General features: G+C 45.3%; 1 protein-coding gene across 6 annotated transcripts in view; it reads left to right on the top strand.

Annotated features, from left to right (window-relative positions):
* The window catches only part of LOC140727541 (cell adhesion molecule DSCAM), a 779,430-nt gene that overhangs the window by 517,441 nt on the left and 243,007 nt on the right, over window positions 1-18,982 (top strand). For all 6 annotated transcript variants that reach the window (XM_073045003.1, XM_073045002.1, XM_073045004.1 and 3 more), the window contains one exon: window positions 1,699-1,872. In XM_073045003.1, the coding sequence (XP_072901104.1) occupies window positions 1,699-1,872 (174 nt within the window). The remainder of the gene's footprint in view (window positions 1-1,698; window positions 1,873-18,982) is intronic.

Here is an 18,982-nt window from a genome sequence, read left to right as displayed (position 1 = left end):
GGAGCCCTGATTGGAGCTGAGGGAGGAGGTTATCTGGCAAGTGTAGCACTTTTTCCTCTTGCAGAGTTAAGTGCCTGGATGAAGATTAGTGGGGAGGAATGAACAGACAAGGGAATCATGGAGGAAGTGATCCCTGTGGAAAGCAGAGAGTGGGTGAGTAAGTAAAGGCGTGCTTAGTGTAGGGTCCCATTGAAGATGGCGGAAGTTGTAGAGAATGATGTGCTCAATGCTGAAGCTCTTGGGGTGGTAGGTGAGGACAAGGGGAACCCTATCCTTGTTAAAGCGGCAAGAAGATGTGGTGAGGGCAGATGACCAGGAAGTGGAGGAGATGCAGGTGAGGGCACAATCAATAGTGGAGAATGGAGGAAGCTCTCTTCCTCCTTTTTTCATCGCTCCTGTATCCTTCTCCACACCAGGTTCTATTTGTCCATCATCCCTCTGTCATTGAATTCCACCTATCACCAATCAGCCACTGTCCTTCACTGATTAATATTTATCTGGAGACATGTGACACTATGCTATAATGTGTATAACTTCATTTTGAAAGTGGACAGTAAGAAAACCATCTGTGGCAGCTTATAAGTAAATATGATGGTCATCTCCATAAATATGAATGATATATCCTTATATATCTTGCTCGGTATGTTCTCAGATAGACAGAAATGTTTTCTATTTTATTGCACTGGGACGTTAAAAACGAAGGTTCCTTAATGCTTAGTCAGTTTATGCCGGAGTATAAGCTGTTGAATAAGACAATCTAAGGACAAGACTATTTCTTGTGAGACAGTCCCACAGGGTGGAGGATCGCTTGCTTCCTCTCCAGTTCGTAGGGGTGCCCCTCATATTCCATCTGGTCAGCCTTTAACCTGATAGTATGAACATCGATTTCTCTAACTTCTGGAAATCTCTCCCTCCTGCCCCTTCTCTCTTTTACTTTTCCCCATTCTGGCTCCCATCTTACCCTTTATCTTCTCAGCTGCCTATCACCTCCCTCTTCCTTCCCTTTATCTCATGGTCCACTCTCCTTTCCTTTCAGATTCCTCCTTCTGCAGCCCTTCACCTTTTCCACCTCTCACCTCCCAGCTTCTCCCTTCATCTCCCCTCTCCCTTATCCATTCACCTACCTTCCCCCTCACCTGGCTTCACCCATTACCTTCCACTTGTACTCCTTCCCCTCCCCCCTTCCTGTACTGGCTTCTTTTCCAATCCTAATGAAGAGTCTTGACACAAGATATTGACTCTATATTCCTGACTTGCAGTGTTCCTCCAGCTTTTTGTCTGTATCTCCTTCAGTCCTGTGAGTGTTTTGAGGTGTCTATTGAAGGGCCCACTGACTCTTCTACAGATGGAACAGGAAGTGCGTGATGAGGAAGATTGGTGGGTGTTTATGGGAGAGAGTGCACTCCGTTTGCCCTTTCTGCTGGCCTTCTGCATTCTGAGACAGAGAGACCCAAAGTTCTCAGTGGTGTCTTGAATGGTTCCTCTCCATTTTGACCATGGGTTCCCATGAGTCATGAGAAAGACAAGGAAGCTGCAGGAGTCTTTGAGAATATCTTTAAATCATTTCCTTCTGCATTCCTGGTAATTTATTCCACATCCCTGGTAATTTTTTCTGCACTCCTAGTAATTTCTTGTGAAGTCCCAGAGTGGACAAGCTCGGGGAGATTCCTTGACCACTTTGGTGCATCTCTTCTACAGGTGCCGGTGTCCCACAGTTCCAGCCAATCACGCTGAACGGGCGCATCCAGTTACAGGTGAATGGGTCCCTCCTGATTAAGCATGTGTTGGAAGAAGATAGTGGATACTACCTCTGTCAGGTCAGCAACGATGTGGGAGCCGATGTCAGCAAGTCCATGTACCTAACTGTCAAAAGTAAGTAATGATTTAATACCTATAGTGGTTACAGTCAAGTGATGCCAAGGGGCTTGGGAATCTCATTGGAAGAGATGTCACAAGAGAGAGGGAGGTTGGATTGACATTGATACAACTTCAAGAATGTCTGATCATTCTTGGCAAAGGGGACTAAGCTTTACATCTCTGAGCACCACAGTGAATGCACAGCATTTGGGACATTGTTAGCTCCTAGTGTCCGCCAAGTCCTTAAATGCACATTTCACGCTAATTAGGATTAAGCATCATCTGTTCCCTTGTGCATGTTCCCCAGCATAGATAGAGTAAATGCAAGCAGGCCTTTTCCACTGAAGCTGGGTGAGGCTAGAACTGAGGTCATATGTTCAAGGTGGAAGGTGAAATATTTAAGGGGAACCTGAGGGGGAACTTCCTCACTCTGAGGGTGGTGTGAGTGTGGAACGAGCTGTCAGTGGAAGTGGTAGATGCAGGTTCGACTGTAATATTTAAGAGAAGTCCGAATTAGTACGTGGATGGGAGGGGAATGAAGACTACGGTCCAGGTTCAGGTTAATGGGACTAGGCAGAAAAGACAGTTGAGTATGGCCAAGATGAATGAAAAGGGCCTGTGTTTGTGCTTTTGTGTTCTCTGACTCCGATGATGCAGACGTATAAGCAAAATAGTTCGACCCGTGTTTGAGCTTAACATAAAGATTCTATGATGATTACGGTAGTTTGTAAGAAGAGAACAAAAAATCAAATACATTTTATTTTTACCCGCACTGTACATTCTCTGTTGCTTTTACACTATATTCTGCATTGTTATTGTTTTATCTTACTCTGCCTCAATGCAGTGAATTAATCTGTGTGAACATATGCAAGGCAGTCTTTTCATTGTACAGTATGTTGGTACATGTGACAATAATAAACCAATACCAAAATGAGCAAATCTTTGCACTGTTGATAGAAGCAAGGTATCCATAGTCAAACAACTACTGTATTGAGAGAGAAGTTCTCAAATTATCCTATCGCCTGTAGACTGGGCTGTTCTCAGGCAAGAGTGGTTGCCTCATAGCCTTGGAATAGAGGGGCGTTCCTTTAACACTGAGAGGAGGAGGAATCTCTTCAGCTAGAGGGTAGTGGATTGGAGGAATTCATTGCCACAGGTGGCTGGAGGCCAGGTCATTGGCTGTAAAGACAGAGAATCGTCCTTGATTAGCAAAGAGGTTAAAGGTTACAGGGAAAATGCGGAGAATGGGGTTGAAAAAAATCACCCACTATCAAATGACAGAGTAGAATTAAATGGGACTAATTCTGCAACTATAACTTTTTTTTGAGATTTTGGTCTGGAAAGAGTTGAAGGTAAGTAAGTGATGCACCATCAATAACTCTCGGAGACGGGAGGCGAACGATAGGCTTTTATTAGCTGCAAGAGACCACCACACAACATCCTGGAGACTGAGGGAGGAGCAGTGCCTCCAACCGCCTTTATACAGGGGTCTGTGGGAGGAGCCACAGGAGCAGTCAGCAGAGGGGCGTGTCCAGACAGGTATATGTAGTTCACCACAGTAAGCTACTTTTATTTTATTTATTTACAGCTGTATGCATTTCAGGCTGAGCCAGCATTTAGCTGAGAAGGTGGGGGTGAGCTGCCTTCTTAAGCTGGTGTAGTTTCTGAGTCCTTATGTTTGCCTACAATGTTGTCTGGGAGAGAGTCATGGGATATTGAACAGTGACAGTGAGTGACAGTGTGTGGCTTGGAGGGTAACTTCCAGGTGACGGCATTGCTAAGCTATTCCTTGGCAGTCTAGCAGAGCTTGTGGCTTTGGGTGGCATTGTCCAAGGAATCTTGGTGAGTTGCTGTAGTACATCTTGTCAATGGTGCAAACTGGTGCCACAGAGCTTCATGGAAAACCCTTCACATTCAGGAATTGTGTGCTTGCACACTTCAGTCAGCAAGTCAGGAATTTCGATGCGTGTGCACTTGTACCGAAATTCCACTCACTGAGGTCAAGGACGCTCTGTAAGATGTATTAGACTGCCTGATGCTCCTGGCTTAAGCACCATATTTGACACACCCAACTCATTTGTATGAGGCTGGTGATCTCCATTAAAAATAAATTTATTTTTAAACATTTGTATGCTTTGATGGATGAACTGTAGTTTCAAATAAAGCTGTCATTTAGTCTTTTAATTGCTTTTTTGCCTCAGTTCTGGCGAAGGGTCCTGGACCTAAAAGTTTGCTGCCCAACCTGATGAATATTTCCAGCACTTTCTGTTTCTACTTTCTGCATTCTGCAGTTTTTTTTTCTGAATTTACATTTTTTCCAGCAGTTTCCGACAGTCTCTGATTATGAAAAATGCATGAAAACAGTAGAAAGAGATATGACACCTCAAACGATCAGGATTCCATGGATATGCTCGCCTGTGGCCTAGTCAGAGTGTGCAGTCCACTCCCCCCCTCCCCCCCCCCCGCCACCGTGGTGATGACACTGTCACAACCTTAGGGGAAACGTGGCCACACTAATTTATTGCAGCTCTAAGGGAACAATCAGATGTGGGACAGAACTAATGAAATATGGTCCATTCTCGCTGGACTTTGGAACGACACTGTAGCTCACCTCTTTGTGGACTGTGGGTTTGCAAAGAGGATGAGGAAAAAGATGCAGGGGTCTGCATCGTGGTTCGTTCTGAGCTGGTGTGTGACAGAGGGCTCTGATCGGCGGGCTGTTACCGGGGACACACGCGGAGACAAACAGCAAGTGCTGCTGGCAGATCATCAGCTCGGTGGAAGACGCCCTGTGGTCTGCCAGCACATCGAGATGTCCGTGGGAGAATGCCATTGACTGGCACGTTGCAGTCTGCAGGAGTATGTGCTCAGGGACTCACCGATGCAAGGGCTCTGTGGGGAAGAACAACAGTGTGGGGTTCTCCTCCTACTGGAGAGGGAGGGGCCAGACTGGGGAGGAAGCCCCTTGATTATTGTAGTAGTGTACCACCCCAGAGGGCCCCATGAGTGGCTGAGGTATTACTGATGTGTAGGAACGCAATAGAACGGGACGGAAAGCATTGACCATGTACGAATGTAATTCCTGCAAATATATTATAATATGAATAAAGTTTATTTTGACATAAAAAATCATTTAAAAGATCTGGCCTCAGCACATGAAATTGTTAAAGGGAAGCATTCATCCAACACTGAAGCATAGCATTTAGCCTGACGCTATTACAGTTTGGGGCTTTGGAGTTTGGAGTTCAATTCCGCTGCCGTCTATAAGGAGTTTGTATGTTCTCCCTGTGACCACATGGGTTTCCTCCAGGTGCTCCGGTTTACTCTCAAAGTCCAAAGATATACCAGTCAGTAGGTTTTTGGTCACTGTAAATTGTCCTGTGATTAAGTTTGGTGGATAGCTGGAAGGCCTGTTGGCCTGTTCTGTGCTGTATCTCTAAATTAAAAAAAAATAAAATATCTCTTTGACCACCCCCCCCCCCCCACCCCACCATCAGACAGGATGTAACATAGCATTAGAACAAGAACTGTTAGGATGGGAAAGAACTGATTCTCTCAAGCCATAAGACTACTGAACTCCCTACCGCCATCCAAATCTCATTACGAATGAAGCGCAGGAGCGTTATGCTGTTTACATTTTAACTTGTGTCATAAATGCACCTTTTTATTTGTTAATTCACTTGTGGTAACATTACTTAGTGTGTCGTGTGTGTGAGAGTTACTGTGCTGTGTACCTTGGTCCAGAGGAACATTGTTACCTTTGGCGGTAAACGGGTGTATGGTTGAATGACAATAAACAGAGCTTGAATTAAACGTGAACTTGAACAGACAATGTGCTGGAGGAACTAGAGGGTCATGTAAAATCTGTGGCGGAAAGGGAAAGGAACTGACCCAAAATGCCACAGTTCCTTTCCTGCCACAGATGTTGCTCGACCTGCAGCAGATTGCTTGCTGCTCCATGTCCCGGCATCTGCAGACTCTTGTGTCTCCATTATTAAGTGGAAATAATTGTCTGCCTACGTATGGGTGTGTGTGTGTGTCTGAATGTGTATTTGCACTGTACGCGTACTCGTGCATCCACATTTTTGTGTCTGTACACCTCTAAGGTAACATGTGTGTGCTTTAGTGAGGATGTGCCTTTACCTCATTTCCAGAGGGAGGGTGCCAATGCACAGGATCGGAAAAAGCAGCAGAATGCTGTTAACTCAGCCAGCACTAGCCTCTCCACCATGAAGGACGTCTTCAATAAGTGATGCCTCAAGAAGTGGCATCCATTATTTCAAAGTAAATTTATTATCAAAGTACATATAATGTCATCACATACAACTCTCATTTCCTTGTGGGCATACTCAATAAATCTAATAACCATAATGAGTAAGACCATGCCACCTGGGCATACAGCAAGTGTGCAAAAGACAACAAACTGTGCAAATACCTAGAGAAAGAAAGAAACAGTAAATAACAAATAAACAAACAAGCAAGCAAGCAAGCAATAAATATCAAGAACATGAGGTGGAGAGTCCTTGAAAGTGAGTCCAGAGGTTGTGGGAACATCTCAGTGATGGGGCAAGTGAAGTTGAGTGAAGTTATCCCCTGATGGTTGAGGGGTAATCACTGTTTCCTCCCCTCCCCCGACTGTCTAGGACATGCATTCCAACCGTCAGGAAGGAGGTTTCACAAAGTACACTGGCAATGTCTGAACCCATATGCAGACGAAAGACAGACTCCAATGTGACCAGAGTTTGTTCATAAGTATTCCAACAGATCAGTGCCTCGGCCGAGTGACATCAGGAGATTTGCCATTCTCAAAACCAGGAGCCTGCGATTAGCATTAATCTGGTGTCCACCTAAATAACACAGGTAACAGGGTATCCCTGAGCCTATCAAAATAAACTTAATAAGTTTAATTAGAAAGCACCAGGAAATAGCATTACAAAGAGTGAGCGGCTTGAGAAAAAAATCACAAGTAACTCTAAACAATTAATGACACTCATTAAACAACAATTAACCAATTCAGGTGCTCAAAAACATTAGACCCCCCCCCCCCCCCCAAGTGCTCTCTGGCACCCTGCACTGACCCAAAGAACCCATTACTCCATGAGCCCAAAGACACATATTCAACGTTTTAGAAACAGTTTTCCCTCTGCCATCATGTTCCTGAACGGACCATGGACGCCACCTCATTCTTCCACTACTTCTTTATTCTTTATATTTCTTATTCTAACTTACAGTAATTTTTTTTGTATTCCACTGGACCGCTACTGCAAAACAACACATTTCATAACAAACATGAAGGGGAATAAAGTGTCAATGTTTCGGGTTGAGGCCCTTCGTCAGGACTCAGCCAAGTATCTCAGCCCGAAATGTCGACTCCTTATTCCCCTCCATACGTCATTAAGCAAACCCTGTCATAGATGCTGCCTGACCTGCTGAGTATCCCCACTATTTAGTATGTATTACTATGGAATTCCAGCAGAATTGCTTGTGTTGAAAATGTCACCACATATATCAGTATTAATAAAAGTGAATTCTGATTCATTAACACCTGCGTGGACAAATGTGTACCTGCAAAGACTTACTGTACATTCCCAAACCAGGAGGTACGTCATCTGCTGATGGCTAGATCTGTGGCATTCAAGTCTGGCAACCCAGGCCTGTACCAGAAAACCAGGTATGATTTGTGGAGGGCTATTTCAAGGGCAAAGAGACAATTTTGAATGAGGTTGGAGGCGATATCAGATGCACGGCAACTCTGGCAGGGACTGTAAGACATTACTTCCTGCAAAGCGAAATCCAATAGTATGAATGGCAGCGATGCTTCACTACCAGATGAACTCAACACCTTCTCTGCATGCTTTGAAAGGGAAAACGCAACTACGGCTGTGAAGATCCCTGCTGCACCTGATAACCATTTGATCTCCATCTCAGAGGTCGATGTTACACTGTCTTTAAAGAGAATGAACCCTCGCAAGGCAGAAGGTCCCAATAGAGTATCTGGTAAGGCGCTGAAAATCTGTGCCAACCAAGTAGCAGGAGTATTCAAGGACATTTTCAACCTCTCACTGCTATGGGTGGAAGTTCCCACTTGCTTTAAAAAGGCAACAATTATACCATAACCATATAACCATATAACAATTACAACACGGAAACAGGCCATCTCGGCCCTTCTAGTCCGTGCCGACACTTACTCTCACCTAGTCCCACTGGTCTGCACTCAGCCCATAACCCTATATTCCTTTCCTGTCCATATACCTATCCAATTTTACTTTAAATGACAATACCGAACCTGCCTCTACCACTTCTACTGGAAGCTCATTCTACACAGCTACCACTCTCTGAGTAAAGAAATTCCCCCTCGTGTTACCCTTAAACTTTTGCCCCCTAACTCTCAAATTCTGTCCTCTTGTTTGAATCTCCCCTACTCTCAATGGAAAAAGCCTATCCACATCAACTTGATCTATCCCCCTCATTATTTTAAATACCTCTATCAAGTCCCTCCTCAACTTTCTACGCTCCAAAGAATAAAGACCTAACTTGTTCAGCCTTTCCCTGTAACTTAGGTGCTGAAACCCAGGTAACATTCTAGTAAATCTCCTCTGTACTCTCTCTATTTTGTTGATATCTTTCCTATAATTCGGTGACCAGAACTGTACACAATACTCCAAATTCGGCCTTACCAATACCAGTGCCTAAGAAGAATAATGTGAGCTGCCTTAATGACTATCAGCCGTTAGCACTCATATCAACAGTGATGAAATGCTTTGACAGGTTGGTTATGACTACACTGAACTCCTGTCTCAGCTAGAACCTCCACCCATTGTAATTTGCCTATCGCCACAATAGGTCAATGGCAGATGCAATCTCAATGGTTCTCCACATGACTTTAGACCACCTGGACAACACAAACACCTATGTCAGGATGCTGTTCATCGACTATAGCTCAGCATTTAATACCATCAATCCCACAATCCTGACTGAGAAGTTCCAGAACCTGGGCCTCTGTACCTCACTCTGCAATTGGATCCTCGACTTCCTAACTGGAAGACCACAGTCTGTGCAGATTGGTGATAACATATCCTCCTCACTGACGATCAACACTGGCGCACCTCAGGGGTATGTGTTTAGCCCACTGCTCTACCCTCTGTATACGCATGACTATGTGACTAGGCATAGCTCAAATACCATATATAAATTTACTGACAGTACAACCATTGTTGATAGAATCTCAGGTGGTGACGAGAGGGTGTACAGGAGTGAGATATGCCAACTAGTAGAATGGTGCTGTAGCAACAACTTGGCACTCATTGTCAGTAAGACGAAAGAGCTGATTGTGGACTTTCAGAAGGGTAAGATGAAGGAGCACATGGTGGAAGTGGAAGTTAGGAATAGGAAGGGTCAATAACTCTGCTGGGTTTTTTTTATAGACCACCCAATAGTAACAGGGCCATCGAGGAGCAAATAGGGAGACAGATTCTGGAAAGGAGTAATAATAACAGTATTGTTGTGGTGGGAGATTTTAATTTCCCAAATATTGAATGGCATCTCCCTAGAGCAAGGGGTTTAGATGGAGTGGAGTTTGTTAGGTGTGTTCAGGAAGGTTTCTTGACACAATATGTAGATAAGCCTACAAGAGGAGAGACTGTACTTGATTTGGTATTGAGAAATGAACCTGGTCAGGTGCCAGTTCTCTCAGTGGGAGAGCATTTTGGAGATAGTGATCACAATTCTATCTCCTTTACCATAGCATTGGAAAGGGATAGGACCAGACATGTTAGGAAAATGTTTAATTGGAGTGAGGGGAAATATGAGGCTATCAGGCAGGAACTTGGAAGCATAAATTGGAAACTGATGTTCTTGGGGAAATGTACAGAATAAATGTGGCAAATGTTCAGAGGGTATTTGTGTGGGGTTCTGTGTAGGTCTCCAATGAGACATAAAAGTATGGTAGGGAACAAGATCCGTGGTGCAGAAAGGCTGGTGTAAATCTAGACAAGAAGAAAAGGAGAGCTTCTGAAAGGTTCAAAAAACCAGGTAATGATAGGAATCTAGAAGATTATAAGGCTAGCAGGAAGGAGTTTAAGAATGAAATTAGGAGAGTCAGAAGGGGCCATGAGAAAGCCTTGGCGAGCAGGATTAAGGAAAACACCAAGGCATTCTACAAGTATGTGAAGAGCAAGAGGATAAAAGGTGAGAGAATTGGACCAAGCAAGTGTGACAGTGGAAAAGTGTGTACAGAACTGGAGGAAATTGTGGAAGTAATTAATGAATATTTGCTTCAGTATTCACTACGGAAAAGGATCTTGGCGACTGTAGGGATGACTTGCAGTGGACTGAAAATCATGTAGATATTAAAGAAGAGTACGTGCTGAAACTTTTGGAAAGCATCAAGTTGGATAAGTCACCGGGACCGGACAGGATGTACCCCAGGCTACTGTGGGAAGCAAGGGAGGAGATTGCTGAGCCTCTGGCAATGATCTTTGCTTCATCAATGAAGATGGGAGAGGTTCCAGAGGATTGGAGGGTTGCAGATGTTGTTCAATTATTCAAGAAAGGGAGTAGGGATAGCCCAGGAAATTATAGGCCAGTGAGTCTTACTTCAGTCGTTGGTAAGTTGATGGAGAAGATCCTGAGAGGCATAATAGGATTAGGAATAGTCAGCATGGCTTTGTCAAAGGCAGGTCATGCCTTACGAGCCTGATTGAATTTTTTGAGGATGTGACTAAACCATTGATGAAGGTAGAGCCATAGATGTAGTATATATGGATTTTAGCAAGGCACTTGATAAGGTACCCCATGAAAGACTTATAGGAGGCATGGGATCCAAGGAGACATTGCTTTGTGGATTCAGAACTGGCTTGCCCACAGAAGGCAAAGAGTATTTGTAGACTAGTCATATTCTACATGGAGGCCAGTTACCAGTGGTGTTCCACAGGGATCTGTTCTGGAACCCCTACTCTTTGTGATTTTTATAAATGACCTGGATGAGGAAGTGGAGGGATGGGTTAGTAAATTTGCTGATGACACAAAGGTCGGGGATGTTGTGGATAGTGTGGAGGGCTGTCAGAGGTTACAACGGGACATTAATAGGATGCAAAACTGGGCTGAGAATTGGCAGATGGAGTTTAAACCAGATAAGTGTGAGATGGTTCATTTTGGTAGGTCAAATATGATAGCAGAATATAGCATTAATCGTCAGACTCTTGGCTGTGTGGAGGATCAGAAGGTTCTTGGGGTTGGAGTCCATAGGACGCTCAAAGCAGCTGCGCAGGTTGACTCTGTGGTTAAGAAAGCATACGGTGCATTGGCCTTCATCAATCATGGGATTGAGTTTAAGAGCCGAGAGGTAATGTTGCAGCTATATAGGACCCTGGTCAGGCCCCACTTGGAGTATTGTGCTCAGTTTTGGTCGCCTCACTACAGGAAGGACGTGGAAACCATCAAAAGGGTGTAGAGGAGATTTACAAGGATGTTGTCTGGATTGTGGAGCATGCCTTATGAGAATAGGTTGAGCGAACTTGACCTTTTCTCCTTGGAGCGACTGAGGATGAGAGGTGTCCTGATAGAGGTGTTCTAGATACTGAGAGGCATTGATTGTGTGGATAGTCAGAGGCTTTTCCCCAGGGCTGAAATGGCTGGCAAGAGAGGATATAGTTTTAAGGTGCTTGGAAGTAGGTATAGAGGAGATGCCAGAGCTAAGTTTTTTACACAGAGAGTGGTGAGTGCATGGAATGGGCCACTGGCGGCGGTGGTGGAGGTGGAAACGATAGGGTCTTTTGAGAGACTCCTGGATGGCTACATGGAGTTTAGAAAAACAGAGGGCTATGAGTAAAGCCTAGGTTGTTCTAAGTTAGGGACATGTTTGGCACAGATTTGTGGGCTGAAGGACCTGTATTGTGCTGTAGGTTTCCTGCGTTTCTATACCAATCCTCATAGAGGGATCAAAAGTGGAGAAAGTGAGCAGCTTCAAGTCCCTTGGCATCAAGATCTCTGAGGATCTAACCCGGTCCCAACATATCGATGTAGTTATAAAGAAGGCAAGACAGCGGCTATACTTTATTAGGAGTTTGAAGAGATTTAGCATGTCAACAAATACACTCAAAAACTTCTATAGTTGTACCGTGGAGAGCATTCTGACAGGCTGCATCACTGTCTGGTATGGAGGGGCTACTGCACAGGACTGAAAGAAGCTATAGAGGTTGTAAATCTAGTCAGCTCCATCTTGGGCACTTCAGGCAGCAGTGTCTCAGAAAGGCAATGTTCATTATTAAGGACCTCCAGCACCCAGGACTTGCCCTTTTCTCACAGTTATCATCAGGTAGGAGATACAGAAGCCTGAAGGCACACACTCAGCGATTCAGGAACAGCTTCTTCCCCTCTGCCATCCAATTCCTAAATGGACATTGAAGCTTTGGACACTACCTCACTTTTTTTTAATATACAGTATTTCTGTTTTTGCACATTTTTAAAAACCTTTTTAATATATTTTAATAGATTTACTTGTTTATTTATTATTATGTTTTATTTTATTTATTACTTTTTTCTTTCTGTGCAAGATTGTGTATTGCATTGAACTGCTGCTGCTAAGTTAACAAATTTCACATCACATGCCGGTGATAATAAACCTGATTCTGATTCGTCCTCAGAAGCTATCTGTTACATTCTGTGTGAGACCACTGTAAAAGAAAAGCAACAGGGGTAAAGATTTGCTCCTGCAAGAGCTTTGTGTTAAACATCGGCAAGTATTCACATTTTTTGAAGAAGGGCTTGCTATGCCTCTGAAATACTAAGCTGGTCTAAAGGAGTGCCTCCCATACCTAATAAAGTGGCCACTGAGTGTATGCTTGTAGCCGTCTGCTGCTGTAGCCCATCCACTTCAAGGTTCGACGTGTTGTACATTCAGAGATGCTCCTCTGCACACCACTGTTGCAACACGTGTTTATCATGCCTTGTTAAGGCATTTGTTAAGGTGACCAAAACTGAGCACAGTACTCCAAGTGGCGTCTGACCAGGGTCCTATATAGCCGCAACATTACCTCTCGGCTCTTAACAAGGCATTTTCACCGACAGAACTGCCACTCACTGAATGATTTTGTTTTTCACAACATTCTCAGAGATTGTGTGAAAATCCCAGGCGATCAAGAGTTTCTGCAATACTCAAACCACCCTGTCTGGCACCAATGGTTAAAAACACTTGTTCCCATTCTGATGTTTTGTCTGAACAACAACTGAATCCCTTGACCACGTCTGCATGCATTTATGCATTGAGTTGCTGCTACATGATTGGCTCATTAGATATTTGCTTTAACAAACAAGTATACCTAATAAAATGACCACGGAGTGTAAATATCACTGAAGGTGATGAACATGACTGAGGTGATAAAGTTGTTGCATCAGTGATCAGGTTGTTCAAAGAGGACAATAATAACAATCAACACACACAAAATGCTGGAAGAACTCAGCAGGTCAGGCAGCATCGTTGAAAATGAATAAACAGTCAACATTTCTAGCCAAGAACTTTGTACAGTACTAGAGAGGAAGAGGGATGATGCCAGAATAAAAAGGTGGGAAGAGGGGAAGAAGAACTAGCTAGAAGGTGACAGGTGAAACCAGGTGGGTGGGACAGGTAAAGGGGTGAAGAAGGAATCTGATAGGAGAGGAGAGTGGACCATGGGAGAATGGGAAGAAGAAGGAGCACCAGGGGAAGTGATAAGCAGGTGAGGGGAAGAAGTAAGAGGATCGAGTGAGGAATAGAAGAATGAAGAGGGAGGGAAAACCTTTACCAGAAGGAGAAATCAATGTTCATACAATCAGGTTGGAGGTTAACTAGACCAGAAGTTCCCAACCTTTTTTATGCCGTGGAGCCCTACCATTAACTGAGGGGTTTGTGGATGCCAGAGTGGGAACCGCTGACCCAGATGGAATATGAGATGTTGCTCCTTCAATCTGAGCATGGCCTCATTATGGCAAAAGAGGAGGGTATGGACTGACATGTTGGAACGGAAATGCTGATGGAAATTAAAGTGGTTGGCCACTGGGAGATTGTGCACTTAGTGGATGGAGTGGAGGTGTTTGATAAGCAGTACCCCAATTTACATATTCCTCTTCCCACCCTGTCTCTTGCAAAAATGCTATCCCCTTCTCACAATTCCTCCGTCTCCGCCGCATCTGCTCTCAGGATGAGGCTTTTCATTCCAGGACGAAGGAGATGTCTTCCTTTTTTAAACAAAGGGGCTTCCCTTCGTCCACCATCAACTCTGCTCTCAAACGCATCTCTTCCATTTCCCGCACATCTGCCCTCACCCCATCCGCCCGCCACTCCACTCGGGATAGGGTTCCCCTTGTCCTCACCTACCACCCCACCAGCCTCCAGGTCCAACGTATAATTCTCTGTAACTTCCGCCACCTCCAACAGGATCCCACTACCAAGCACATCTTTCCCTCCCCCCCTTCTGCTTTCCGCAGGGATCGCTCCCTACGTGACTCCCTTGTCCACTCATCCCCCCCCATCCCTTCCCACCGATCTCCCTCCTGGCACTTATCCTTGCAAACAGAACAAGTGTGCTACACCTGCCCTTACACTTCCTCCCTCACCACCATTCAGGGCCCCAGACAGTCCTTCCAGGTGAGGCGACACTTCACCTGTGAGTCGGCTGGTGTAGTATACCGTGTCCGGTGCTCCCGGTGTGGCCTTTTATATATTGGTGAGACCCAACGGAGACTGGGAGACCGTTTCGCTGAACAACTACGCTCGGTCCGCCAGAGAAAGCAGGATCTCCCGGTGGCCACACATTTTAATTCCACATCCCATTCCCATTCTGATATGTCTATCCATGGCTTCCTCTACTGTCAAGATGAAGCCACACTCAGGTTGGAGGAACAACACCTTATATACCGGCTGGGTAGCCTCCAACCTGATGAACATTGATTTCTCTAACTTCCGTTAATGCCCCTCCACTTCTTACCCCATCCGCGACATATTTAGTTGTTTGTTTTTTTCTCTCTCTCTGCCCATCACCCTGCCTGTTCTCCATCTCCCTCTGGTGCTCCCCCCCTCCACCTTTCTTTCTCCCGAGGCCTCCTGTCCCATGATCCTTTCCCTTCTCCAGCTCTGTATCCCTTTTGCCTATCACCTTTCTGGGTCTCAGCTTCACCCCACCCCCTCCGGTCTTCTCCTATCATTTTGCATTTCACCCTCCCCCTCCTACTTTCAAATCTCTTAGCATCTTTCCTTTCAGTTAGTCCTGACGAAGGGTCTCGGCCCGAAACATCAACAGCGCTTCTCCCTATAGGTGCTGCCTGGCCTGCTGCGTTCCACCAGCATTTTGTGTGTGTTGCCCCAATTTACATCGGGTCTCACCAATCTAGAGGTGGCGGCATCAGGAGCAATCGCTGCAGAGGGTGGAGAGTTGGGGGTGGGGGGAAGTAAAGATGTGTTTGGTGGCAAGATCCAGTTGAAGACGGTGGAAGTTTCAGAGATTGATGTGTTGGATACGGAGGGTCATTGGGTGATAGATGCAGACAAGAGGAATTCTATGCTTGTTAAGGAGGCCGGAAGATGGAGAAAACATGGATTTCTGATGCCACGGAAAGGAAAGCCTCATCCTGGGAACTGATGCAGCAGAGACAAAGGAACAGTTTGTCTCCAGAGATGGAGACAGAGCGGTTGGGAAAAGGGAGGAAGGTGTCAGAAATGGACCAAATGAATTTAAGAACAGGGTGGAAATTTGAGGCAAAGTTGATGGTATTAATGAGCTCAGCATGGCTATATGAAGCACCACCATTGCAGTCGTCAATGTGGCAGAGGAAGAGTTGTGGAGCATTACCAGGGAAGGCCAGTAACAGAGAGTTTTATAATGATACCTGAAAATCACTCACAACCCCTGAACTGATTATCTGAAATAATAGTGTGAAACTGTCTCGATTTTATCACTAGACCTTCTGACAAAAGCTTTGAAGTACCAGGCCTACTTAGGATGCAGAAGCACATCCCACTCCCTGCCCTTGTCCTTCTGACTTGGATTTTTTAACTTATCCTGCAAGTGAGGGGATTGGGCTCACAATGATCAAAACACTGTTTGTGGAATTTAATTCTAAACCATAAGCTTTTTAGAATGTGCACATTTATCGATAGTGTCTATGGTTTCAACCTGTCCGTTAAGTGGTACGTAACTGATCCACATCAAGGCCGACCTTATATGGAATTCACACTACTCAGCACTCACAAACATTCTACTACAAGCTATTCATTCCCTTCATTTCAAATGGCTGAAATATTTCTTGCTTTTATCCCTTTCTTTTCCAGCCCAAAATGTTGACAGTTTATTCCCCTCCATAGATGCTACCCAACCCTTTGTGTTCCTCCAGCAGCTGGTGGTTTTGCCATAGAAATATGGCCACATACAGCATCAAATTGATTGGGCCTCCAAGTTCAGTGACCACACTGCTGCAAGTGACAGTGATTTGTTTTATTTGTAACTGATGCACCATCAATAACTCACTCTGAGACGTAGGAAGCGAGGTATCGGCTTTTATTGACTGGTAGAATGAACAACACTACATCCTGGAGAATGAGGCTGGGCAACAGGCCTCAGTCGCCTTTATACAGGGGTCTGTGGGAGGAGCCACAGGAGCAGTCAGCAGGGGGGGGTCTGTGGGAGGAGCCACAGGAGCAGTCAGCAGGGGGTCTGTGGGAGGAGCCACAGGAGCAATCAGCAGGGGTCTGTGGGAGGAGCCACAGGAGCAGTCAGCAGTTGTCTGTGGGAGGAGCCACAGTCAGCAGGGGTCTGTGGGAGGAGCCACAGGAGCTGTCAGCGAGGGTCTGTGGGAGGAGCCACAGGAGCAGTCAGCAGGGGTCTGTGGGAGGAGCCACAGGAGCAGTCAGCGGGGGTCTGTGGGAGGAGCCACAGGAGCAGTCAGCAGGGGGTCTGTGGGAGGAGCCACAGGAGCAGTCAGCAGGGGTCTGTGGGAGGAGCCACAGGAGCAGTCAGCAGGGGTCTGTGGGAGGAGCCACAGGAGCAGTCAGCAGGGGTCTGTGGGAGGAGCCACAGGAGCAGTCAGCAGGGGTCTGTGGGAGGAGTCACAGGAGCAGTCAGCAGGGGGTCTGTGGGAGGAGCCACAGGAGCAGTCAGCGGGGGTCTGTGGGAGGAGCCACAGGAGCAGTCAGCAGGGGGTCTGTGGGAGGAGCCACAGGAGCAGTCAGCGGGGGGTCTGTGGGAGGAGTCAGCAGGGGTCTGTGGGAGGAGCCACAGGAGCAGTCAGCAGGGGTCAGTGGGAGGAGCCACAGGAGCAGTCAGCGGGGGTCTGTGGGAGGAGCCACAGGAGCAGTCAGCGGGGGTCAGTGGGAGGAGCCACAGGAGCAGTCAGCGGGGGTCTGTGGGAGGAGCCACAGGAGCAGTCAGCAGGGGGTCTGTGGGAGGAGCCACAGGAGCAGTCAGCAGGGGTCTGTGGGAGGAGCCACAGGAGCAGTCAGACAGGGGGTCTGTGGGAGGAGCCACAGGAGCAGTCCAGACAGGTATATGTAGTTCACCACAGTAACTATCTGCTAAACGCTGTAATTTTTTTTGGAAAGGCTATCCTGGTCTTCTCCGGAAAAGTTGTTGTAACTTATATTTGCTGTCATCTTTAAAGATGCTCTATTTCTTGACAAAATCAATCTTCGTTGCTGTATGATTGGCTGTTCGATGATAAAATGGAAGTCTCTATCCACCTCCGGTCCACTGGCTGATGCAGTATTATCAATATGTAAATACATTCAAAGAAGAAGCACAAGGAAGCAGTTTGGTCTTCTAGCCTAACCTTACTGGCATTTATTATGATCACAGCTGTATCTGTGCTCCTAGTCCAGATTCCTGCCCCAGACCATATTCCTGATTGCCTCAGTGTCCAAACATCTGTCTCACTCTTATATATGACAAATTTTTGAGGGACACAACCTCTTATGGGGAGATTTCAAATGATTCACAACTTTTCAAGAAGAAACTGCTTCTCATCCCAGCTTTAATAGATGACCTCTACGTGAAACTATAGCAGCATGAATACTGCTTAACCCGCTGGTTTCCTCCAACATACAGTTTGCTGCTCCAAATTCCACGATCCGCAGTCTCTTATGTTCCTAACCTGAAATTATATGCTAGTTCATTCTCCCTTGTTGGGGAAAGAACTTATAAGAACCAACCCTGTCAATCCCATGTCCTCACACTTCAATCATATCACCTCTCATTCTTCAAACGCCAGAGCATATAGGACCATACTACACAATTTATGCCGGGACAAGCTTCTCAGCAAACAAATCAATCCAAGGAACTTCAGTAGATGACCAGGCTTTATTCGGTAGCCCTTTGACCTCTGTATCAGCATGATCTGGGTTCATGGCAATTTCAGGGGTTTAGCAGATAAATTTGGGCTAACACTGCAGGGTAGTACAAAAGAAATGATAGTCTTCGCTCCCTATCAGTTCATTTATGTGCACTCAGCCACCCTCCCATGCATATGTGGTTAACTTTTAATAATGTGCATTCAAAGATGCCCAAATCCTACTGAACCCCAATATTTATAGGTCTTTCTTTTTAGAAAAAAATTTGCTTTTGAACATTCCTACAGCTATCCTCTTGCTTAATCACAAAGCAGATATATAGATATATAAATATATAAATTACACATATAGGTACACACACACCACTTCTTACTGTAATTTATAATGCTTTATTATTATGTATTGTGTTGTACTACTGCCTCAAAAACACAAATTTCACGACCAGTGATATTAAACTTGATTCTGATTTATCCATACTTTTCTAACCTGTTATCTATCTCCTGTCAACTCAATTAATTACATTACACTCAGTCTTCCCACTGTCTGAATTTTTAAAACCAGCAGACATCCGTCTATAGATTCTTGTGCAACTGCTATCGTCACAGTCTGATAAAGGCCCATTTGTTCCCACTCTCTGTTTACTACCCGTCAGTTAATCTTTAAAGCTTGCTGAAATATTACCCTCTATGCCATGAGCCCTTATGTTGACATCCAATGGCTTATTGAAAGCTACATAACAGGTAATTGCAAGAATCGATCTGAAAGAAAATGACCAAGTTGTATTTATTTAGCTAGTTTCACCTCTTTCGGAAC

The sequence above is a fragment of the Hemitrygon akajei genome, chromosome 5 (genome assembly GCF_048418815.1).
Source record: "Hemitrygon akajei chromosome 5, sHemAka1.3, whole genome shotgun sequence".
Taxonomy (NCBI): Eukaryota; Metazoa; Chordata; class Chondrichthyes; order Myliobatiformes; family Dasyatidae; genus Hemitrygon; species Hemitrygon akajei.
Note: the sequence above shows the minus strand (reverse complement) of the source record. Positions and strands in the feature narration are given on the sequence as shown.